The 26,260-nt window shown below is 39.0% G+C and overlaps 1 protein-coding gene across 1 annotated transcript in view; it reads right to left on the bottom strand.

The window, feature by feature from the left end:
• Positions 1-25,681, bottom strand: part of TMC1 (transmembrane channel like 1) — a 69,890-nt gene extending 44,209 nt beyond the window's left edge. Inside the window, exons 1-6 of the mRNA XM_082497790.1 lie at positions 25,493-25,681; positions 20,240-20,396; positions 18,660-18,840; positions 10,798-10,863; positions 10,298-10,670; positions 6,926-7,066 (exon numbers count right to left, since the gene is read on the bottom strand). Of these exons, the coding sequence (XP_082353916.1) occupies positions 6,926-7,066; positions 10,298-10,670; positions 10,798-10,863; positions 18,660-18,699 (620 nt within the window). The 5' untranslated portion in view covers positions 18,700-18,840; positions 20,240-20,396; positions 25,493-25,681. The remainder of the gene's footprint in view (positions 1-6,925; positions 7,067-10,297; positions 10,671-10,797; positions 10,864-18,659; positions 18,841-20,239; positions 20,397-25,492) is intronic.
• Positions 25,682-26,260: the final 579 nt, after the last annotated feature.

Genomic DNA, 26,260 nt, shown 5'->3' with positions numbered 1-26,260 from the left:
GTTTTAATGAAATATCCAAAAACCAAATTCAGTGCAGAAGCAGAGATTGAAAGAAGGCCTCTGGGTAATGAGGCAGAAACATGTGTGCAGTTATGTATACAGAAACCATAACTACTAGACGATGCTGGAGCTGTCAAACAGAACATGTTTTCCTTCTCCCCCTCATCTTTTCTTCCCTCACCAGCTCTGCAGCAGATTAGTCCCACTGGGTTACCCCTGACCTCTGTGATTTGTGGGTTAAGGAAACCTTTCCCTGACTTCTGCTTAAGCTTCCTGGTTTTCAAAGTTCAACACCATTCAGTCAGGGAACAGGCTTGAGGTGCCCTTTCCATGCCTGTGACACATGCTCTTTTTTGTTAAATATAATTGAATATGTTATTTAATTCAGGTTTCTACCTTGATGTCTAAGCTGTCTCACTGAAAGACGTCTAACTGTAAATCACTGCAGACTGTTGCCACACTTTGCCCTTTCCTCTATTTCTTTTGTGCTAATAATAAAATGTGGGAGCAGAAAGAACAATCAAGTGATAAAAAGTAGTCCTAAACCCATATAACTCTTGTAGAAACCACAACAAGAACCAAAACCACACACATATATGTGCACACCTACTTGGAAGTAGTGCAACTTCACTAACATGAGGACGTGTCAAAAACAACGCAGAGCGACAAAACTGAGCTTTGTAATCACTGGTATCATGTGTTATAGGTAAATTATCTATACCACAGGATAGGCCAAAGCGTGCCCCGTTAGCTAACTGTGAATTTAAAGAAGCTTCAGAGAAACCTTATTAATTGAATTACAGACACAAGGAACTAATAAATGTTGCATGGGGCTGGGCATTATTGTCCCAGAGGAGAATGAGTTAATTATTAATACTAGGTGTGGAGTTACAGCTTCCAAAGTGCTAGGTGTACGGTACTTCGGGCACTTCAGTGTTACGGAGAGGATGAATTACAGCTCTCAGAGGCTGTTACTAATGAATAGGATTCAGGGGGATTGCTCACATTTTTTCAGTAACAGTTCAGGAAGGTTTCAGTCTCCAAGATCTAAAAACTCTTCAAAAACAAATGTCGTATCAATATTGATCACCCAGGACTTCTCCAAGTCTTAAAAAGATTGGCTAAATACTGACAGCAAAACAACTGTTGTCAGGCACAGCTCACCTGAAAAGCAGTTCCGTAGTAATAATGGGCAAATTATAGTGTTATTTAATACCCCGCTGGCCTCCAGGACATCCAGGCTGGCCTCCAGGACTGCCAGTTATGTCCACAGTAAGAGAGATGAAATACTGATTCATTGGAGTACAAAGAGTGCATCCAAAGATGAGAAATTTCCACCATCCCACACATGCACCTTATGTATCTTTGAGGTTTGTATATTTATAAAATATTCCATCTCCAATTCACCTGTCTTGATGGGCAATCTAAGTGCTGTAATAAAATAAATGATGCTAAAAAAGTACTGAAAAATTGCCACATTATATTCTGTCCCTGGCAGATGAAGAGGGGATGGGTCTGCTCTGCTCTGTTTTTCTTAGAAAAACCAGGAAGTTCTCATGGCTGTCTTTATGGTCTGTATTTAATTGGAAGCCCTTTAAAAAGCCAAAGCTTGACATTTGACTGCCTTTTTCTTTTTATATTGTTATTTCACTTGGTTTAATAGTTTGCTAACTGGATTATGGTACCGCTTTAAAGTGAGACTACTGTTGGCACATTTCGGGATTTTTGTGCTCCGTTCTCCAATTGTACAGACTATAATAGGCTTTGCTGGTGGATATAAAAGACATAGCTGTAGTTAACAGCCTTTGCTATTTTGTAGCATAAAACTAGTATACTAGAGCCAAACACAGTAGCACAGCTTTTAAACCCTACCCTTTCCTTCATATCTGTGCAAAACTAAGCCAGGAGAATGCACAGACAGGAATGTAGTCCCCAAAATCAGACCCTCGGAGGTAAATTGGGATAGCTTTCCCTGGAGGTTTTCCAAAATGCAACAGCTGAAGCTGTGGCCTGTGAGCTTTATTTTTTTTATAGCTTTTTCTAATCCAAAAATCATTTTGGTAGTTTACCCACCTCTCTAAATATCAGTCTTTTAAATAATGATTGATGGTCATTATCATCTCATGGCTCTTCAGGTAACTTTGTGCTGTCCTAAGTAGGCAGTGTTAAGGGGAAATAGGCATGAACTATCATCTCCCATAGAAAAGGCCCAACAGCAGTTCTCACAAACCATGTAGAACAGTGGAAGGAAAAGGAAAAGAACAAGAAAACTCCTCTGAAGGAGAATATATCACAAATGAGAAAAAGTCTGGACTCCAGCCACGCTCATGGTCTCAGCAGCACAGACCACTATGTCCCCAGCCCGCAGCCTAACACATCTATTGCTTAGGGCCTGGGAGAGCGGTGGTGCCATTTCCTGCATAACATTTTTCATTCCTCTCCATGTGCTCTTCCTTACTTTTTTCACACCTCCAGACCTGTAAATTTCTGACCATGATGTCTCAAGGTGAGGTTAGAGTTTAATAGTGCCAGTACAGCTTAACTTCAAACTGCAGAGGGACACTCTGCAGCAGAGCAGTATCCTCAGTCACAGTTCTTCACGGAATAATCAAGGCCTGTTTGAAATGCATCTTTCTAGACACAGGGATGTAAGTTAGAAATTAGAGCTCATCTAATTTACCAGTGCTGCTCTATTAAGAATGCCATTTCAGCAATAACTATCTCAGCCAAGTTTTGGCAGAAGGCATTTTCAACGGAGCTACTAGTTCTGCATCTGTGTTCTAAAGTTATTGTTCATGCATGCATTTTGAGAACAAAAGAATGAAGGGAAATATCAACTATTTTTAAAAGTAGACATTAGAGCTAAGCAGAAATCATCTTTCCCATGATATACTTTTCAAGTTATGAAAAAGCACTCCCTTGGGAAGAAACTGGTTTTGAATCGTCGAAGTGAGGGGGTTGTTCGATTAACAATTTAAAATTTCTTATGACTTTTTTAAAACAGAAATTTTACTGGGAATTAAATCTTTCCTGAAAAGTAGTTTGTTCTGACAAATTAATGCTTCTTTTAAAGGAATAATATTTAAAATGAAAAGTCCTAATCAACCCTAATATTCACTTTTCAAAATAATATGAAAAAGTGGTCTTATTTTGTCATGGATATGTAGCAAATCCTTGAGCATTCCTCAGGACCATTTTTTTTCCATTCTTGGGAAAAATTGGTGCTAATACAGTACGAACATGGAATTGATGTTTGGCTCAAGTGAAGAACATTTCTCTTAACACTGAGAATACATCTCCATCTGGACATTGAGCTGTTGACCACTAACTCTCTGGATGTGACCATCCAGCCGATTCATTATCCATTGAATAGTCCATCCATCAAATCCTGCCTCTCTCCAATTTAGAGAGAAGGATGTTGTGGGGGACCCTGTCAAAGGCCTTAACAGAAGTCCAAACAGATGACATCCATAGCTCTTCCCTTGTCCACTGATGCAGTCACTAGAATGCCACTAGGTTGGTCAGGCAAGACTTCCCCTTAGAAAAGTCATTCTGGCTATCTGAAATCACCTCCCTGTCCTCCATGGGCCTTAGAATAGCTTCTAGGAGGATCTGTTCCATGATCTTCCCAGGCAGGGGTGAGGCTGGCAGGTCTTTAGCTCCCAGGGTCCTCCTTTCTACCCTTTTTAAAAATGGGTGCAATGTTTCCCTTTCTCCAGTCACCAGGGACTTCACCTGACTGCCTTGACTTTTCAAATATCATGGAGAGTGGCTCAGCAAGTACATCAGCCAATTCCCTCGGGACTCTGGGATGCATCTCATCAAATCCCATAGAATTCTCCATGTTCAGATTCCTCAGGTGGTCACTAACCTGATCATTTCTTACAGTGGGAGGGATTTTGCTCCCCCTGTCCCTGCCCTCAGGTCCATCCACTCAAGAGGTGTGGGAAGAGACGTTGCCAGCAAACACTGAGGCAAAAATATTGTTGCTTTCTCCTTGTCTGTTGTTACCAGTTTGCCACTAGTGTTCACTGGGTGGAGTACGCTTTCTTTGACCTTCCTTTTCTGGCTGAGATACCTTTAGAAGCCCTTCTTATTATTCTTTGCATTGTTTGAGAAGTTTAGCTCCAGCCTTGTCTTTCCTCATCCCATTACACATCTAGGTAATGTCCCTATACTCTTCCCAGGACACTTGTCCCTGCTTCCAATGCCTGTGAATTGATTTCTTGCCCTTGAGTTTGACCAGCAGGTCTTGACTCAGCCATGCCTGTCTCTTGCCTTCCTTTCCTGATTTCTTACACCCGGTGATTGAGAACTCTTGCACTCTATGGAAACCATCCTTGAAGGTCTGCCAGCTCTGTTCTGCTAGTTTGCCCCTGAGAACAGTGTCCCAGGGGGTCCCATTGACTAACTCCTTGACAAGCTGGAAGTTTACTTTCCTAAAATTCAGGGTCCTCACTTTAGTCTTTGCCTGACCTGTAACCCTCAGCACTGCAAAATCCACCAGTGCATGATCGCTGAAGCCCAGGCTGCCTCCAATGTTGACGTCACTGATTAGCTCACTTGTGTTGGTGACCAACAGGTCCAGTAATGCATCCGCTCTGGTAGGGCTATTACCTGGCCTAAGAAGGCACCCTTGATGCACTCCAGGAGTCTCCTGGATTGCCTACAGCTCACTGTGCTACTTTTCCAGCAAATTTCAAAGTGGTTGAAGTCCCCCAGCAGGATGAGAGCCTGCAAGCACGTTGCCTCTTGTAGCTGGAGTAAGAAGGCTTCATCAATAGGCTCCCTTTGATCAGACAGCCTGTAGTAAAAGCTGACTAGAAGGTTCCTTTTGTTGCCTTGGTCTCTAATTCTTACCCATAAGCTTTCAACTTCTTCGTGGCTATTCTTCAGAGGCGGCTCTTCACATTCTATTTCTTGATGTAGAGGTCAATGCCTCTGTCCCGCCTTCCTGTCCCTTCTGATCAGCCTGTAGCCATCTATAGCAGCACTCCAGTCATGGAATTCATCCCACCACGTTTCAGTAATGGCAACTAGGTCGTATCTGTCTAGCAACATGGTGACTTCCAATTCATCTTGTTTGTTGCCCATGCTACATGCATTGGTGTAGAGGCATTTCAGCTGGGCTGTCATCCATGTCATCTTTTTAGAGACACACACCGTAATTCCTTTGAGGTATTTCATTGGTGTTTCCCTGTTGGCTCCAATTACCTCAGGAGCCCCTGGCTCATCTCCATAATACTTCAAGTGTGCGGCAGTGTAGCCAGCACAACTCAGAGGTATAGGCTGAGGGCCCTCACTAGTGACCTGTCTCCCTAACCTTGGTTTGTCATCCCACAGTTTGTTATGGGCAAGCCTGATGTTACTGCTTTCCCCCTTCAAGTCTAGTTTAAAGCTCTGTCAACCAGCCCCGCTAGCTTGTGAGAAAAGACCCTCTTCCCTCTCTGAAAGAGAATTCCATTGACACCAGCAAGCCTGGTGCTGTGTAGACCATCCCATTACTGAAAAATCTAAAATTCTGTCAGTGACACCAGCCACGGGGCCATATATTAATAGACTGGCTTTGTCTGTTTCTTCCAATATCACTTCCTGCAACTGGAAGGACAGAGTTAAAAATTACCTCTTCTCCAGCTTCCCTTACGAATTGTCCCGAGGCCCAGAAGTCTCTTTTGATTGGCCTTGGACTATGTTGCAGCTTCATAGCCACCCACATAGAATAGCAATAATGGGTAATAGTCCAAGGGCTGTACCAAGCTAGGAAGTTTCCTAGGACCTAGGAATTGCTAGGAATGTTGGGATAGAAGAATGGCTATAAAAATAGAAGCTATGAACAGAGTAAGAAGATAACAAATTTTAACTTTATGTATATAGGGAACCTTCTGCTATAGACTATGCAAAATAAAGTAATTGTTATCTGATCATCTAATCTGCTCACCTATTTTTTCTGAAATTTCACTTAACATTGTTTCCATTTTACATCTTCTAGGTACTCAGTTCTCTTTTACTCCCTTCCATGTCACCTTCTTTCACAACGTACATTCTATTTCTTCTTTCTAACTGTATCCTTCCCAAAATTACCTTACGTTCTAGAAGGAAAAATTTTAGACCTTCCACACCATATTTCATATGCTCTCTCCTATCACTATGTCTGTGTTTTCTATCCATACCAAAAACTGTCTGCAGGAGAGAATGCTTTTTTGTTTTTTTTTCTCTGTTAGATGTGTCTAACCAAACATGATTTTGTTGGTGTTTGGGCACTACTGCAGTGAATGAGTTATTGAAAACAGAGGAGTGTAACAGTTTTGGCAAAAGAATAAAGTTCTCTGTGTTTACTCAGTTTCCTGTGCTCAGTGGAAATTTAACTGAATATGAAAAGTTAACTTTTAGCCTTGACGAAAATGTAGTGATACAGTGTTATGTGTGGCATACCTAAAAATGCGTGAAAATGTCAGCTCATTTTCCAATCAGTTTTCTTTCTCATAAGTTAAACAAAAAACTTGTTTTTCTTTCTAAAAAGTTAGAATGGAACAATAAATCCTCTCTTCCCACCCCAGTAATCTTGAGGTATTCCTGAAATTCCATCACTTTTCTTGAATGAGATATTAAACTTTTCAATGAAGGCATTTACCAACATTAACCTACCAAGAAACAGAAAGATTTTGCAGGGGAGTGTAATGGAAACTCTAAAAAGAAAAAGATCTGATTTTTTCATATTTGATTTCAGGCCTACAGAAACATGAAAGCACTGATCTGCAATGCCATTTACCTCTACTTTATGTGAAAGCATGTCCTGTAAAAGAGAGATTAGAGATGGTTTGAAGTTTATTGTGTCAATAGGTCTAGAAATAAAGTGAAAGTTCAGAAAAACAATGCAAAGTGCAAAGCAGGATAGCAGATTTTCACAATGGAAATCAAACCATACTTCAGGACAGACAACTTCTTTTTCATCTTCCATGGCTTGTTTCGTAGCGTGGCAATTAGTTTCTTTTTTTCTTCTACCTCTTCTTTCAGCTTGGCCAATTCCTCCTCTGTAATCGGCTCTTCCTCAGAATCAGAATCAGAGCTTCAAACAAAAGCAGGAACAAAAACCATCACCAAAACTCAAACAGGACAGAAGTTTTCACTGAAGCACATACTTGGTGTTAGATCTTGTTAACTTTGAGACCTGGATAAATGCCTCCACTGTTGCACAGAAAGGAAGACACAGTTCACTTAGATTTGTAATTCATTTTAACATGAAAGGCAAAGCCTGCACACAAAGTGCAGAGCCACAGCTAAATCAGCACTACACTCTGAGCACCCCGTGGAGAGTGGCCACTGATTTTTCCTGCAGCAGTAACCAGCCTCCTAAAAGTCCAACCCAAAATCACAAGGGGCAAGTGAGGACACTATAACAGCAGCTATAAAAATTAACTTGTTCACCCCAATTCATTGTGCTACAAGAGAGAGAAGAGACACCACAGCCACAGCAAAGACAGGCTTAAACACTGGATGACAACCTGTCCACTGATGAAGGCAGTAACATTTCAGTGATGGGAAACATTCAAAGTCATGTTGCAGCAAGGCTGTGACGTGTCCTAGCACTGAGAGTAAGCGGATGCAATAGTAATGGCATGTCCAGATGTGTTGTGGCTTTAATCTGAACTTCTTATCCCTGTACTGACTCGTAGCATGTTTGGAAATCATTGCTGATTAAGGCAATGTCCACTTTCCTAAAACCTGCATAGATAGCCTTTTCTGTGAGCAATCTTACATCTCATATAACAGCATATAGCAACTCATTAGCAACAGGTGTTTCCTCTTCTTATGCCAACAACCAGGAAAATGACAAAAAGGAATATAAGACTCCTTCTCTGAGGATTTGTAGGTCAAGTGACTGCATATGGTTTCTATCTAAGACCAATCAGTCACAATTAGACAAGCCAATAAGGAACAAAATAGCTTTTCAATCTAGGAATATCAAAGGCCTTCAGAATGAGACTATAAGGAGAAATTTATCATGAGTATTTTAGGGATGATGATTACGAACAGTGTAGACCAGGCCTTCGTCACACCCTCATTAACAGGTAACAATCAGCCATATCAACAACCAATAGCCTCTAGGAGCAGAAGATTTAAAACTCACCCAGAAATAACTCCTTTCACCATGGAATTATCCTATGAAACTCACTACCACAAATTAGCAGAGATCAAAATAATCAGATTAAATAAATAAAATAAAAAAAAAAAAAAAAGAATCCACACAGGCTTCATCTGGGATTCCTTTACATCCTTTATGTAGAATAATTAGGGCATAAAGAGGTATTCCTGATTTAGGTGAAAAGTAGGGGGGAGGAAGAGGGTAACAACACCAGGTTTTACTGACTTGTACTGTGACCTAGCCAAAAAGGGCAGTATTTGTAGAGTTTAGCAAAATCCATAATGACAGCATCAAATACAATATTATCTCCCTGTGAAATAATACCACATTTAATTTTACTTTTCTTTTTGTTTCAGGGGTTTTTTGGTATTTTCTTTCTCAACTTCTTATTTTACCCTTATCTTGCTTTTTCATGGTGAAATGTCTTGGCAATTAAAGAACTACATCAGCAAGATGTACTGTTAGACAGTATATAGCATTTGTCGTGATAGGTCCTCATGGACTTGCTCGACAGGCTATATTTCTGTGCTGCCACCCTGCTCTTTTGTCCTGAAGGTTTGCAAATCCTTTATCTGAATCACAGCTGAACTGATTACCAGCTTATTTCCTTTTGTTCTTACATTATTTTTGCTTTTCCTTTAAAAATCTTTAAAAATATTCTTATATTTATCACTCTGCAATCTTGTCAGCTGGTCCCCTAAAGATCTAACAATATAATGCTCTTGAGGTATCTTCCAGAGCATCCTCAGTTTTTCCTTAGATTATATGCTTACTACTTCAAGAATGAAGTCATGATCCAGGTAGCATTTTCTAATTCTTGAACACAAACATATGTATTTTAATGTTAAGAACTTTGGAAGACAAGGAAAAACATTGTGCCCTCATTTAATTTTATATTTTCAGTGGTCTTTTTTTAATTAATGTTCAATAAACGTTTACAATAGAAGACAACAATAAGCAAAGGAATGTTCAGTACTGTTGCTATATGAGTACAGGAAATTGCACAGAGGGGTGTAATTGGCACCACAGTGAAGAGCCAGCACAAAGAAAGATTTTAGGCATTCTTGTAGGGAAAAGAAATTAAGTAGAAGTATATTGAAATGGGATCACGGACAAATTAATGCAACAGCACGTCTCACTGTACTTTTGCCTTTCCTTTGACTCCTGCTGTGCTCTCCAGTGATGCCTTTGGGAACACAAACAGCTGTGGCAAGTACTGAATGGGGGAAGGGGAATCTCTCTCCCTCTCCACTGAGATAAGCATGCCTAGCTCCATTTGCTCCATCCTATGCCATTCCCAGGGGTGGTTTCCTTTCAATAGCACAAGAAGGGACAGGGAGCAAGAGAATGCCAGGATGGCAGAAAAATACAAAAGAATTTTCTGAAGTGCTCCATGCTGGTGGGGTCTTCCAAAGACCCCAAGTTGCGTTAAACAATTTGGAAAAGTGAACGGTAGTATTTCAGAGGGAGTAAGAGGGAGACAGACTGGAAAATACTGTCTCAGTCCTTGGTTTTGGCTTCTTGAAACTTTGGCACTGATCTTTTGTAAAAAGCTGGCTTAAAACTGGCTGGGGAACAAGACCTCAATCTTGTGAAAAGTGTCAAGATTTTAGTTTTGCACTGGAAACAAAACTAGACCTTGGGTTTTTGGAAGGTTATCACTTGGGGTTTGGAGGATTTTAGTTTTAGGGAAAGGAAAAATCAGGAGAGATCTCTCCTGTTGTCACCTCTGTCATTTGGTTTTCTTCTCTGTCACTTTCCCTTTATCCAGAGAACAGCTCATAAACTTAGGATATTTAACTACAATAAGGGTGACCCTGGCTTCAGTTCCCATTTTACCTGACCAGATTTGGCCTGATCCTCAGGGTATCGGCAGTCCCAGAAGGGCCTGCTGGTCATTTCCCGAGGTCCTATGCTGGACCTGTGACAAACCCCTGACTTCATTCCACCAAAGTAGCTATGGCTTTGTGGAAAGTTTCCATTATACTCAGCTAGCATTTCCTCACTGCAGGAAAAAATATCTGTCCAGTTCAAATTGGGCTGTAATGAGTAAGGGAGTCATAATGACTCTCAGTATTTCACAGCTATAAATGAAAGCAGGTTTTATGTAAGACTATGGGTCTATATTAAAAAAAAAATAATTTACTGAATTACCCAGATCCTGATTTCTTTTTGTCTTTTTTCTTCTTGTTAGCCTTCTCTTTTTTCCCTTTCTTATCAGGCTTTTTGTCCTGTTTCTTCTCATTTTTGCCTTTCCCACTTTTACCCCCTTTCTCATCTTCCTCTTCTTCACCGTCTTCCTTAGATTTCTGATTCGCCTGGTTCTTCCTGGCTTTTGTAGGGTCTGCATCAGAATCACTGCCCTCATTTCCAGCTGCTCGTCCCCGTCCTCTACGGTTTCTGTGCCTGCGATGCCCAGCTCTCCTTGTCCCATCTTCATCATCCTCATCCTCCTCACCACCACGCCTGGCTCTCCCTCTGGCATGTCCCCTTCTAGTTCTTGGTGTTGCTCTCTTCCCCCCTTTATCTGCGATGGAGTAAAAAAAGTGCATGAGAGAAGGCAGTATGTTAGAGGGAGACCTTTTCCCTCTTTCATTCATACAGATAATCAGAAAATATCTGAGTGCAACCTCAAAGTTATCCACACTGCTGACCTGTTCCTTTGACATTTTCTTCATTCTCAGCAGCACTGCCTTCTTCATTGTCAACATCACTGTCATCTGTGGAGTGAAAACAAAGGTCATGACAAATTCCCTCTCATGGAAGAAATACGTAGGACAGGAGAACCCTCCAAAACAAACACGATAGCAATATTGTACAATTTGGGGAAGATGAAAATGCTTCTCAGGCAATTCTCAGAGATTTTCTTAAACATGTGAAAGATAAGCACCGGCTGAGATTAAAGATTAAAAGAATCATTTTCCTATTTGACCAACTGAAGAGCATGAATCTTCACAGCTGCAGCATGGCAGAAGAGTGCAGTCCCAGAAGAAAGAGGAGACTGACTCTCAGGCCCAGCAACAAAATCTTCAAGCATAGTGACAAAAGTTGACCCAGCTTGCTCATACGCTGTACCACAGTCCTCTTCTACCACTCAGGAGATGATAAAAACATTGGAGACTCCAGAGAGAAAGCCTTTTTATAGAAGCAAGTAGCATTTCTGCTCAAAAACATCTTTGGTTTGGGGTGGGTCTCTTGCAAATTTTGCAGTCTCAGTAAGTTCAGTAAGAGATGCTCTCTGCTACACATCAATAACCAGGAAAGCATCAAATTTGTTTGCCTGGTACACCTTGAAACTGGGGTCATGCATATATAGAGAAGAAAGAAAAATATCCCTCTCTTTCATATGCATTATATCCATCAAAATATTTAATTACACACGTTCTGCAAATATTGGTATGAACATATTATTTAACAGGTAACTCTTGAAACTGCTAGTGGCATTCACCAGCAATGTTTCTTCAGAAGCATTCCAACTAATACCTGAGAAACTAAGACCTAAGGCTCTCTTGAGGTATCTTTCAGCCTGTATATGTGGGACAGCACTTGAGACATATCAGTGAAATATCTAGAAATGTATGGTAGTAGGAGATCAATGAGAAGACTAAGAAATATTACCATAAATAGAAATAGGCCGCTGTCATTCCACCCCTATATACTACGTGTGTTCCAGATGTATGTTGTCTAATTACCCCTCTGTACAGGCAGGACAGGTGACATGTCATGATCATGTCATAGTTGTACTTTTTGGTCAAGAAGAAACCAGAGTTATCTTTCTTCTTTGTTCATCTCTAATACTTTTGAATTTTTCTTTATATTCTGTCTTTCCCCACCCATTCCCTACTTCCCTAGTTCCTTTTATAAATTTCATTAAGCCACTAGTGATTAATTGAAAATTTATACACAAATCAATTTTTCTAGGGACTGCTGTAGATAGCTATCAGGCACAACTTCTTAGCTTTACCCAGTACCAAAGAAAAACAGTAAAATATGTATAAAACAAGAAGGAATCTATGGTCTTGTTTCACTATGTTCAATAATGGGCTAAGAGTTATTATCCAGAATTTGACAGGCATTTTAAAACTGTAATATATATAGGGAGTATAAGTTCCCTGCACAAAACATTTCAGTATAATTACATTTTCTAACATTTCCACAGCATCTGCACAATAACTTTTTAAGACTATGCAGAAATGTTACCATTCAATATCACCAGTGGAATGTGAAAATAAGTGCGCCTTTGTTCTGTTTGGACATATGCCTTCTGCCGCTGATGGTAACAGGATCTCTATTTGACAAAGATCATTACGTTGCTATTGAAAGCTTGCAAAGATGAAGACAGACACTTCTAAAGAGATACTTTGCATGTGACAATAGGGCATGGTCTTTTATTGCAAATAATGCTTTCGCTGATCTCCTCCAGCCAAACAGAAATTGCCATGGAAGCACTTTAATGGTACAAGATTGGCCTTGCTGCAGTTTCTGATAAGCTCATACAACAGGCAAACAGCTGGAGGTTTATCATATACACTGAAACATGCATTAGCAGTGAAAGTGTATCAGGCTCAAGTTGACATCGTATTGACATAATGGTGAAAGCAGCAACAGACAATGCAACACAGAGGCTCAAGCAGGGCAAAATGTAGCTGTTGGGGCTTCATTAATTCTAATAGCATTTCAGGTTAAATAAAGTGTTAAACTACTTAATAGATTTCAGGCTGCTTGAAGAAAGCACTGGGAACACAACTAGAGGGGAGTGTATCTGGATAGTGACTCCTGGGCGTTTATGTCTTTTTTTTTTAATCTAAAAGCTCAGGCACATGAGTGATAAAGAAAAAGTTTTTAAAGAAATTAAGAACAAGCATAAAATAAATTAGAAGTACTTATTGGCACAATAAAAAATGACCAGTGGTTACATGGAATCATACAGCTAGAAAAGTAGCCAGTACGACAGACATACACAACAAGCACAAGTGCAGCTTCAGAAGTTATTTCTGCAAAAACTTAAAATTATAGCACTAAACTGAACTTCAGAACATTCCTGCCTTCACAACCCCATGCTCATATAGAGACGGAACATCTTGATATGAAGAATATGAGGGTCGTCCTTCTTATTCTGGTGTATCCACAGAACGAGAGATCTCTCCCAGGTCTTGGGTACGATACAGAAGGAATTGTACTAGAATTTATTTTTAGAAGAAGCTGGAAGCCAAGGAGAACTCTCCAATCCTCTGGTTTCCTCACTCTATGCTTTATGTCATGAGCTGTGTCACTAGCATAAAAGCTGAAGCTCAGGGTAGAACTAAAAGCTGTTCACATGTGTCAGCTGTGATAGCAGTTGGTGCTGTTTAGAAGGAACAAAATCGCTGAGAAGGGGGGTTGAAGGAGCTTTACCATCCCTGAGGTCTGTCCTGAGCAGCATATATGCATTTGTTCATATAAACTACATAGCCACCCCACCCCCACATTGCAGCTATCCGTGGAGACTTGTAATTCAGACAAAGTGTTTTAATAATTGACTTTTTGTGTTTGGTGGTTTTGCCCATGTCATTAAAAGGGCAATGTTGTTAGCTGGTTGGATATTTAAGCAATAAGAGACATAAATAACCATTACTGTGTTTAACATCATTATTATTAGGAAGCTATTTCAGGCCATTAACTCTGTAATACTTCTCAAAGGGGAAAGCAAGAGGCTAGGCAGCTCATAACTCAGCACTTTAGCTGCTTGTGGCAAACCCTGTCTTATTGAATTATTGTAGAAGCATTTCAACAATATACAAATTACAGTTCATGGTGACACTAAATCTAAATGCAATTTAGCACTAAATGTAGATCTTCTATAAACCACAACATAGAGAAACAGTAGAGTGCATTCCTCGGGCACTGTATTATCATCCCGTAGGGAAACTGAAGAACACTTTTGATGCTCTGGTTTGTGAAAATAGAAATGTATAGTCTTTGATGCAGGAACAAAGTCATCATTATGTGGTATCCTTTTAGGTCTATATACTTGTCTTCTGCTTTTTTAAACAGATCTTCATGTGATCCCATTCATCAAAAGTTCAGTGAATCGTCCACTGAAATCTACTAAATCTGACTAAAGCACTGTCTAGAATTACTCATTCTTCCAGAAAAGGGAAGAGATCCTACCATGATCTCATTTCTTCACAGTATTAATATTCATAGGGCTAATATCAGGTACATCGGCTTTGAGTCAGCTCACTTGAGTTTATGTGAACCACCGCAAACTATCACTCAGCTGTTACATCTTCCAGGATACATCATCCTGCCCTAATGATATATATATCATTAGGTATATTTGGGGCTATGGTCTGCAATTCCTTATGCTCTAGGAAACCCAATCACTTCCTGATTTTTTTTTTTCCACAGTAGTTTAAGGGAAACTCTCATCTTTCTAGACTATGGGCAGAGAAGGTGTAATGTGAGTAAGCTATCATTTTACTTGAAGTCTTATTTATGTTTTAGACTGTAGCCATAAGTGAGCCAATAAGACTAAAGGAAGGCGTCCTGAACACGGGCTCAGACTAACCCGCAAGTCAGAGACTGCAGTGAAGACAGAAAACATCAGACAGCTCAGGAGACAGCTCAAAATGTTGACATGTTGGCTGGTGAGGAAATTAAAGACAGAAAAAAATCTATAAAACCATAGCAGTCTTTTCTATATGAGGTGGCCATTTAGCAGATTGTGGGGGCTGTTGTATCCTTACCTTATTTTCCCAAGTTGTTTGTACACAACTTACCACACGGTACTACTCAGATTTCATGGTTTGGGGTTTTTTTAAACACATTTTATACTAACAAAGTTTCCTTAATTTTTCATTGTGAGTGGGATAATGATTCTAGGAACTAACCTGTAAAAAACCACGATCCACTGTTGTAATATTACTGCTCATATTACTACTATGTAAAACTGACCAGTGTTAAGCAGTTCTATGTACTGGTGCCATAAAAAAATTTTCAGTGGCATGCAAAGTAATCTGTAATTCAAAAAGAGCTATCAAAATTTTTGAATATGTCAGAAGATAAACTTCTACTTAATTAATTAATTTTCAAGTCAATGAAATGAATCGTATGCAGATAGAACCTTGCAAGCAATTACTGTTTTCCTCTGGACTGGACTGTGCTTGACTTTTTTCAGTGCCAGAAGGACATCAGCCTAGATAGCTAATAAACTGGGTGTCCAACATGTAGAAATGTCAGCAATGCAAGATCATATTAGACAACAAACGCATGGGAAATATTAGTAAAAAATTATAGAAAGAGTTATATAATATTGAATTCTAGGTATTTACAGGTATTTCCATAATGTTCTTTCTGATCATGGAAATATGAGAGTGTATCACAACACTTCTGTGAGAATAAATATCACTAGAAGTAACAGCTGTGAAACACACCAGAAATAATATACCAAGATCTCACAGAAAGTCTATGGCAAGAGTGAATTGGCTCAGACTTCAACATCCAAGATTCAAGATGTTAACACTATAGACCCAGTACTCTGAGCATATTTCCAGACATTGGGAAAAACAGCTTGGCCCACCTTGGGCACAGGAGAAGGGGACTTAAAACAGAGAAATTATAAATAAAAAATGCATTTATAGCACAACTAGAACACTTCGCATTTGAGACCATGCCTGATTCTACGTCTATGTTTTTCCCAGTTAGTGTCGTGATTTTTTTTCTTCCAACGGACTAAAATAAAAATCACAACTGAAAAAACAAATCCTGTCCAGCAATAGCTATGAATTTATGAAGTAAAATAATAATTCCTATTCAGCTACACTCACACTAGCAAATATACTGCTTGTTTTTTCTGCACCTGAATTGGCAAGGTTGTAAATATTGAAGTAGGCAGAATATTTATACTACAAGGTCATAAAGCCATTAGTGTCTTGGAAGACGTACTAGTCTTAATGTATATGCTGAGGCCTGCAGACTTATACACCCAAAAAGTTTCCAGAATTTGCCCAAGGGGCAATAAGCTTTCCTCTCTGCAGATTGCCACTAAAGAGAATTTGCCCAACAAATTGTAGCCCAGTCAACATTTGAAAATTACAGATGAGGACCATAGGCAAAAAATGGAACCCATTCAATGCACATCCACAAATTGCTCATTTGTTTTACACTGGTAAGGAAAAATTACAAATGTTCTACTAAAGCAACAGAGACTGAGCCAAGAGAAGCCTAGAGATCTGACAAGATTGCAGGACCCATCAGTTACTGTAATAAAACAACAAGAAGAAGCCACATTCACATTTAGTCTTCATCACATAGATGGCAATTTTTTATTTTCAGTCTTCACTGAAAGAATTAGGATCAGGATATGGTGTTCAAAGCATTCTGGGAAGTGTAAGGCTGCAATAAATCATTTGACCTTTTCAGGTTCTGAAATGTGTTTTACTTAGCTTACTGTCATTCATTCATAATACTGTCAACATGGGAAGAACAAGTGTTAATATGGAGAAAGCACTTTATGTTCAAGTTACAAATGTAGCATTCTTAGAGCATCTGAAGTCAACAGTATTTTCGACTACCTTGTGACAAGACAGCTTTTTTAAGGTTGATACCTGCAGCTGGCCAGCTCACCACAGATTCTCTTTATTATTTTTAAAAGATAATAGGCACTTTCTATCTGATCTCTTTTAAACATCCACTCTGAAGATATGTGCCCTAATTCTTCTTTTCCTGTATGAGAAACTTAGAACAATGAATTCATGAACTTCACCCAATTAGCCATACATCTCATACTATCATGGATTTTGTAGAAGTCATTATGAAACAAGAAGAATGGCCAAACCAGGCCTTCACTAGAGCTAAAGATATCAAAAAGCAAAAATGTATGGCCCTAGACTGCATCTTTGCAATTGTTGGGGCTGTCCATTTTTTGCAAGAATGTACCTCAGGACAGTCAGCAATGATGAAGCAAAACCTTCTGTAAAGAATTTGCAACTATATTAATGCCTGACCTCTGTGCTGACCAAGTCCAGCCCCTGGAACATTTTAAGTCAAAAGGGGACTCGGAACCACATTCTGAAAGTGTATCATAGTTACTTATAGCGGAGCTCCAGTTTTTTAAGTCTTCTTAAATCAAGACTAAGTCTTGAATTTACTCACACAACGTCATCTCCAAATATAATCATAACTCTCATTAAGGTAGCTAGATTTTATTGTAAATTATCAACAGGATAATTTTTCATGCAAAATGTGACGTGAGTGATCATGATTCTGCAACCTGAAGATCTCAACCTTCTCCAGTTAAAAAATGTGTCACTTTTGTTCACTATGGTAATGCTAACCTCTGTACTTTGAATGAATAATAAAGTCTCTGAATCAGAAGATAAGCCAATTCAGTCAGAAATCTGCAAGTAGAAGGCAGATTTTTACAGTAAACTTAGAACCTCAGTATTCTAAGAATTTGTTCATTAGAAATGCTTATAAAAATGTGTATGTTCAATGGTCATGCTCATTACATTTCTTATTCAGATAAAAATTTTTTTGAAGCTGGTAAGTATTTTGCCTATGCTACATTAAATTCTGAGTTTCTCTTATGTTAAAATGAGCTCCATTAACATGTAATGTTTGAAAATAAAATCGGTCAGTAAAGGCACTTGTAGAATAAAAAAGGGAGGAAAAAAACAACAATGAAGGTGCTCAGACAACAAAAGGAAAGAAAATAGGATGGACTCTTAAAATTAACTACATGAAATGCTAAGCAGTCCCTTCTGATGGTTTCTATGGAAGTAGAACCTATTTTATTAGTATTGCATGTTACATATGTAGATTAAAAATCTAGAGAGCACTGTTTAGTAGTACCAGCCCTGGTACTTAGCAAAACCTAATGAATTCATTCAGAAACCAGTCTAGAAACAGGTCCCTGGCAATTTTCTTCCATGCTGAAGATCAGAAATGTCACGGCTGTTTCATACAAAAAAGATCCATATTTTGTAAAGAGTAGGATTGCCCATGAGAATTGAAAGCACTTCCCATATCTAATAGTTGCCTTGCACTTTGCCAGAATAAGCTATTAGCCATTATCATCCTACAAAACCTTTTCTTACATCCAGAACAATGCAGTATCAGAGTAGAAATATTGTTGATCTTATTATGGATGTTTGACCTTTCATACCAAACACTAAAAGCAACAAGAAAAGAAGGCATTCCTAAGTGCACCTTACGGAAGCCAGAAAATACCTGTGTTTTCTTAATCTTCCCTCTAAACTACGTATAAATGTACGACAAATAACAGGGCTGCGGTTGCACCCTTTTGATTTACTAGCCAGTGGAAAGCCACACCACCATGCTACAACTAGCCACCTTGTACAGCAAAGCTGCCTTCAAAAGCCAAGTAAAATACATTTCTGAACAAAAGATAGTGAGCTGTGACAAAGGACAATTTGTATTAGAAAGAACAAGAAGACAACAAAACTCGCACACTGTTGAGCTACATGCAGAAAATGAATATGTGTTTAAGATGCATAATTATAGTTCTAATTACCATTTCCTTCAATGGCGGCTGACGTTTCATGTTTAGGCATCGTGACTGTATTTCACGGGGCTGCTCCAGCTGCTACCTATATAAGAGACCGTCTGAAGGTTGAATGGTTCAAGATGAAGTGTACCCCATCAACATTGTCCTGTCTGTCACTGAATGGGAGGTGCTGGTGAAGTTTCACTGGCTGAAATACAAGAAGATACTAATTTCCTAAGTGATTAATCTTTCATGAATGTTTAGTTTACTATTTAGGGTTGGCATGCTAGGGTCAAAAGAATGGAAGAAGTTGTTCACCTTCTTTATTATTATTATTACTGAAAAAAGAAAAACTCTCCTGGAATGTACTTACCTATGACTAACACTAACGTTTAAATGCAAAAGTGCCTTACTGAGCAAGGTTATTCCACATTGTCTACACGGGCACAATCTGATGCTGTATATGGGTCTACACTTCAGCATGTGAAGGTTGTCACATGGATTTATTTTTTCCCATGAAAGACAGCTTTTACCTTAGACATATTTAAATTGCATAACTTTAACATCCTGATACTGATTTAAAACATCTTAGCAAAAGGAGCTGGATGCTGATATAACTGTTGGTTTATATTTGCATCTCCCTGCAGTTCCTAAGTTTACCAGTTTTACTCCAATTCACCTTGTATCTACAGCACCAGACAAGCTTAATGGTAAAACAAAGGAAAAATTTAATTAACAAGACAGGTCAGCCTTGGAAGTAAAAGATTTGAACAAACTTGTTACAAATAAAACAACGTTACAAATAAAACAACTTAAAATGCAATTCTCAGTCTGTATTTAACTAGATAACTCCTTCACAGCTTCCCCAGTATTCCTCATTTGGAATTCTTTCAGTGTGATCCACTTTGAAAAAAGGTATAAAGATCTGCAGAGTAACCCACATTCTCAGATGCTCCTGAGTGGTTTCTGGATCCACATGACTACGAAAGCCATTATGGACTTTTTTGGAGGTGTCATTCAGAAGTCTGAAAGAAGTTTATCTGGAAGTTCATCCAGTGATGCCAGCTACCTTACCTTTTCATTTTCAAATTTTAGCACTGAGGTTTTTTTGGAAATGCTGAAAATGTTTGTGAGTGTTGTTTGGACTGACTTGAAATTCAGTTTACAGACAAAACACTTCTAGGTGTTTAGTCCTTTTTCTGTTAAAACATTAACATCCTATGTTTCAAATATTACCAAAGAGATTACATATAAAATTATAACAGGCCCTACACCTTTGTCAATAAAACATGCTTTCTGAACTAATATTATTTCCTTTACTGCCTTCTTACTTAGTCATTATATAACTGCCTAGCTCCTGTGCTTTTATATATTTGCGAAAGAACTACAATGCGTGAAAAAAAAAAAAAGCAAGAAAACATCAAATCATCTCTGAAAATCCATAGTTAGACCATGTCTAATACACCATGGGTTTAAGAGCACAGAAAAAGAATAATCATGTTCTAAAAATTCAGTTTGTAAACTTCTGTACTTCTTTAATAACAGAAAGGAGAATGTCTTGGGAGGAATGATTAGCATGACAAGTTAATGATACTGCAAGTACTTACAAAAAGAAGCAGTGAAAGCATTGTAATGAGATTTTTCACAGTTGCAGTAAATCAGGAGCATAGTCTTCATGGAACTGTATAAATCTTCATCAGAAATTTAAGTCAATAATACCTCACTTTCATTTATTAGCCACATCGGCAAATATTTGACTGGATCCTTGAAAAGGAAAGGCACATACATTGAGGGCTGATTTATTAATCTTACCAACAAAAATGACATTACATGAATATCAAAGATACAAATGCAGTATTAAAAAAGATCATTAAATAAAAGAATTAAGGTCATATACACAGTCTGAATGTGGTCTCCGCGTGAACATTTGTTATGACATAGGTGAACTGCACCCTTCATCTTATTTTTTTCTCAAGGTGTCCCAACTCAGACAGTGCTCAGATTTAGTAAAATGCCTTTACCATGGTGCAAATTTCTAGTATAGATGAGGCAGATCCAGTCTGGTTTGTGGTTTACTTTTGTGGCTGCAGGAGTTTACTGTCTCCATGAGTTCCACCACCTGCTGCCCTCACCGGTGTACCACTAAAACTGTCCAAGAGGCTGCCCTGTAAACTGGGTCACTAATCAAAGCAAATAATCATTTTCTTAAGTCAGCTTAGTGCAGTGATCCCATCCACAGCACGGTCCCACAAACGATTGTATGAGCACAGAAGGGGGAGTCAAATTGTGACATGATGTGGGAAAGGGCAGCCAGGGTCAGGAGGCAGAAAGAGGGTGCAAACCTTTGAAGACAGACTTGCCACTGGAGATAACATAGCACGGAGCTACATCCTATGTTTCTGTTTACCCTTGGAGACCAAATACTAAGCAGAGATTGAAGACAAAACTGTGCGAATTTAACTTCATAGCATCCTACAATTTCTCTAGTGCAAATATAAATAAACAATTGTGTAGAGAGCATGGACGGTTTTCATTTACACAAGGTTCTCTTTACAGGACACCAGTCTTGCAAGAAAAAAAAAAGGCCTTTCATTTAATTCAGGTCTATTTAATAGCAATAAAATCAAAACAACACAGAGTGGTTTTAATATATGAAAAAATGCTAAAAATGGCCCCAGTGCAGACAGGTTCAGAGAACTGAGCTCATTCATAAATGAGTTTGTTGAACACTGCAAATACTTCTGTTATTAGCAAATATGCCACATTTTTGTTTCATTGTTCAAATCTGTATCTGCTTGTCAGAGATGCTTACTATATATTCAAAGTGTTGAAGCATGCATGGTACACAAAAGATGAGGATGGAAATACACAATTATCCCTTCACCACAGCCAAAACTCATGAAAAAACCTGTAATGAAGAAGCGGAAAGTATTGGTCCACATACCCTTCCTCATACCGCTAACCTGATAACCCGTTTGATAGCCACCTGCCAATCAGTTAAATCCAGCCAAGGGAAATAAAGATGACACAAAAGAGCAACGACATAACTATGTTTGTGCCTCAGTAAATCTGCAAGCATCAATTTTGCTTCTAATCAGCATTTAAGTTGCAGTGCCACAACCTATTCACAAAGAAATAACCACTGTAGTTTCTTTCCTGCCACTTCTGCACAGCAGCTGTGAACCCTTTCTACCACAATGAAATGCCCTAAGTGTACAGTTTATCATGTTTCAAGGTGCATTTTCCATCGATTTCTAAACATACTGAAAAACTTAGGGCGATAAATGATTTTCTGTCAGACTTTTTGCTAAAGGTGACTCTTTTCAGGATGGGATTTTAAAATACCATTTTGTTTTGAGGGACACAAAATATGTATTCTGCCCTGTTGAAGCACATGGTGAAATCAAGCGGTTCTGGAAGTAAATATGAAAACAAGCTGAAGTCATGGCATTGTAGCCGTGCCAGTGAAAACACCTTTTCTATGTAATGTAATACTTAGATTTATCTTTCCCTAATCTGCTGCATCCAAATGAGTCAGATGAGCCCGACAGCATTAACCGGTAAGTCTGTGCCTGCCGTCCTCATTATCCCACATCTTTCCACAGCTGAGTGGATGACTATGCCGATCACATCTGGGAGCGGCGGGAGGTTGCATCAGGAGGCAGCCGAGGAGGGACGAAGGTCAAAAACCCCCCAAGGGGCACCAGTCCCACAGCAGTGCAAGCAGAGCAGGGTGGTGGCAGTGGCGCTGGGGGGACCCTGGCGAGGGTGGGCGTGCAAAGTCAGTTGACAAATCAGATTGACTAATTTAATGCAAGGAGCTTTCACAAGCCGACTCGCATTCTTTTCAAATTCTAACTCCCAAACCAACATGTTCAGCTCTCGAACACTGATTAGGGAATGCCGTGTGACAGAAACACAAGTAACCTTGTTCTGATGCTGCAATGCTGCGCTGGTATTCACAGAGAAAACAGCTATAGCTTAAATCTACTTGCAGATGAAACCTTATTTAGGTCTAGGTCTCTGAGCAGCTCGTGAAAAGGAAATCTAACAGCTAAGTCAAAAAAATACAGGAAATTCCAACAGAGTTCTGCAATTGTTTTTTCTGAAGCCGTTTGTAGCTTTTCTGACATTTCTGAAATACTGTATTTCAAGTTTCTCTGAAAAACTTGAAGTTAAGCCAAAAGTACACTGTGATGTATTTTTTGTTATACTTAGGTGCTTTACACTCTCCTGGTAGACATGATCACCAGGTTCAGAGGAAAAACATCAGGAGTCTCATGAATAAGCCATTTTTTAAAAATTTTCAATCAAGTAATGTGGATCACAAGAAATTAGTGAGATATACAATTGAGAGGAATTTATCCAAATTGCTCTTGATCACTGGATATATCCTGCTCCATCATTAATCAGAATGTTTTGTTAAAAGCTCAAAACCAGCTTTAAATTCTTAAACATTCATTAAAAATCTGCCAAATTATTTTTTTTATTCAAAAGGAAAATATTTAGCAGAGTTTCTACATATCCATGTGCTCAGTTCTTTAGACAACTTCCAAAAATGTGTAGCCACAAGCATTTGGCAAGTTCATCTGAAGATACATGTATATATATTTCCTCCAATGATAATGCCAATTATAATTAGGTAATTCTACTCAGAATCATATTCTTGTCTTTATCCTAGTGAAAATGAATGGCTCACTGAATGGTCATTAATACAGCTGCTTTCTTTAATAACATCCGATATCACACACTGCTGTCTATGTCTGACTGCTCACAGCACCTGCTACGCTGACGAATGGGCACACTGCTCACATAATTGGATTTGCTGCTTAGCTGTGACTGCACTCAATGGAGGGACTCCAGACTTACTTCGTCAGTGCAACCCTTTATTGCTTATTTGTTCTAAAATTAGATTTTTTTAAAAAACTCTAATTGTTACATGTCTTGAAGTACCTATTTGTACAGTAAGTGCAGCTGGAGCAGCCAAAAAGTGGTGAATAGAAGTCTTAGCCTGCAAAGACTGTTTGAGGCAAGGTGTACTCAAGACCACTAAAATCCTGAGACTTTATGACTGCACAGCCATCAATGCTCCACATAAATCATAGATCACGTCCTCCTAAATACCATGTCCACTTTATTGTACTCTACTACACCAGATAACACTAGCACAAGCCATTATCACTCAGACAACATAACATTCAACAGTGACTACTTTCTACTCCGAGGTTTCATAGCATTTTTCAGGCAGCCCGTTTGCAAAGGCACAGGTGACACAGCTCAAAACTCTCCTTACCCCTGTGCTTGCCAGAGGAAGTGGAAAGGTTGTAATCATCATCAGGGACTCCTCTCTTTGGACTTTGACCATTGCATGTTCTTGGAGCAGACCTGTCTATATCTCATGAAGGCACTAGGATCATAACGAGCTCCATATATTCCCTAGCTAGTATTTGTACCCCACTCTGGTTCCTCTGCTGTCGTGGCAAGTGGCAAATGCTATAAAACTAACAATGATCCTTCTTTCTTTTCTTTTCTTTTCTTTTTTTTTTTTTTTCCCCAGAAAGTCATAGAGCAAAGAGCCCCAGCGCCATGTTCCATCACAGTCAGGAGTTAGAAAGTAGAATCTTCAATGTGAAGCTTCAACAAAATAACAAAACCTTGAGGTAAAAACCCAAATTCTGCTGAATGACCGAGGGCATGGTGCCTTTAGCCAGAGGAACCAGTCTATTCATACCTCTCTTTCATATTGCCTGTAAAATCAGTTGAATACAACACAAGTGAAAGACAGGAGTTCAGGGAAGGACAGTGCAACCAGTAGTCAATTCAATGACGAATTCTTCAGCCACTGAATGAAAATTATCAACAACACTGGCTATAGTCCTCCAGTGCACTCAATCAGTGCCTGCTCCTAGGAGCTAATAAGTATCCTGAGAGGACAAGGTCAAACAAGCTAAGCACACCACCAGTCTTTATTGTAGTACTGGGAAAGCCTACTGTTAGTAGAATAGAAAGAAAACCGATTTCATGAAGGGGAAAAAAAACCAAAACCATACTACTTAGAGTCTTTTCAACTACCCATCTGGCAAACTTCCCATAAAACATGTGAGTGAAAAAGTTATTTTCTAACTTCTATACACATTCAACCACAGTTTTGTGAGCTGATGTGCCAGAACGGATGCCAGTCAGTGTCAGTGATAATGTCAGGAAAGATTTTTAAACTATTAAGTCATTCTCTACTGACCTCATGAACAGCTGCTGAACAGTGATAAGTTTTATTATTTGGCAACCCTGGAGAAACTCACACAATAGGTTAAAGTTTTAACAAGTTAACTGCATACTAAGTGTTTCCTAGACTATTAATGATCCCTTGAGACCCAAATCTAGCAATTCAACTGATGAGGGAAATAAATATGCTTGTATCAAGTGAACACAGAACAAACCAAAGATAAAATAATTTTTTTTAAAACAAAACATGAAGGCCTAAAAAACCACACAATTATATGTACAAGCAACAATAACTGGAAAAACAATATTAGGCTCCAACCTTGGACACACAAACTCAGGCTTGAAATATGGCTTGAAACCATAAAATCCCATTCTCATTAAAACCAAAGCTGTAAAGTTAAGCACCCTTGAAAGAATGATTTACAACATCTAAGATGCTTTGAAAAAATATCAGTAAATATGGCAGAGACTAAAGCTTGTCTTAAAATTACTATGATTTTGCCAAAATGCGGATCATCAGCTACTGAAAAAATTACATAAAACTACACCATTATAATCTGCGAGTGAGATTTTTTTTGCATAAAATTTGTTAGTTGTTTAAAGACAAAGGCAATTTTGCAAAAGCTTTTTCGGCTTACCCTTGTCCTTGTTCCCGAATATGTCAGCATTGTGTCATCCTTTATTGAGGGAAAATCCTTGGGAAAAACACAGCCTTGCATTCCTGAGCAGACAGGACTCCAGCGCCGTCATAATAAGAAGCAACAATCAAAGGTTTGATATCGGCAATGGTCCTGGTACTCCAAACCCTGGGTCAGCTTTCCAGCCGTCCTCAAGAGGAGGTGAGGCAGCTGAGCACGAGGCGTGGAAAGAGCTTTCTTTTCTTTTCCTCTTTGTGTTTCTTAATGCCTTGGAGATTTCAGCATCTGCTCTCTGTGCCTAACATGCTGTGTTGCACTGACCTGGCCAAGGCCACTGGGTCAAATTCGGGGAAAGAATATGACAGTTTGTCCTTGCTTTATACTTGTTTTTATTATGTGATGCAACACTCACCCATTAATTTCAGGTCTACACACACACACACATATCTGCAAAATTATATTAATTGACTTAATTAGTACACCTAACTCTCCAGAAGCAGACAAAGATAGTTAGTTTATTATTTCTGTCATTCTTTGACTATCGCAGTAATGAAAAATGTCAAGAAAGAGCCTTCATACATCTTCAAAGCATATCACTCAGTTTCCAAAAATATACAAAGCTAGAAACACAGGCAGTGTTGATGAATGTTATGTAATATCTCTAGCTGATAGATAGATAGGTAGACAGGTAGGTAGGCAGGCAGATGTTTTGTTAGACTATTTGGATTACAATTTCCTGTGAGAAACGCCAGGCCGTGAAGACCCCTC

This window comes from Vanellus vanellus (assembly GCF_965231255.1).
Source record: "Vanellus vanellus genome assembly, chromosome: Z".
Lineage (NCBI taxonomy): Eukaryota > Metazoa > Chordata > Aves > Charadriiformes > Charadriidae > Vanellus > Vanellus vanellus.
The sequence above is the reverse complement of the archived record's forward strand: the minus strand, read 5'-3'. Positions and strand labels throughout refer to the sequence as shown.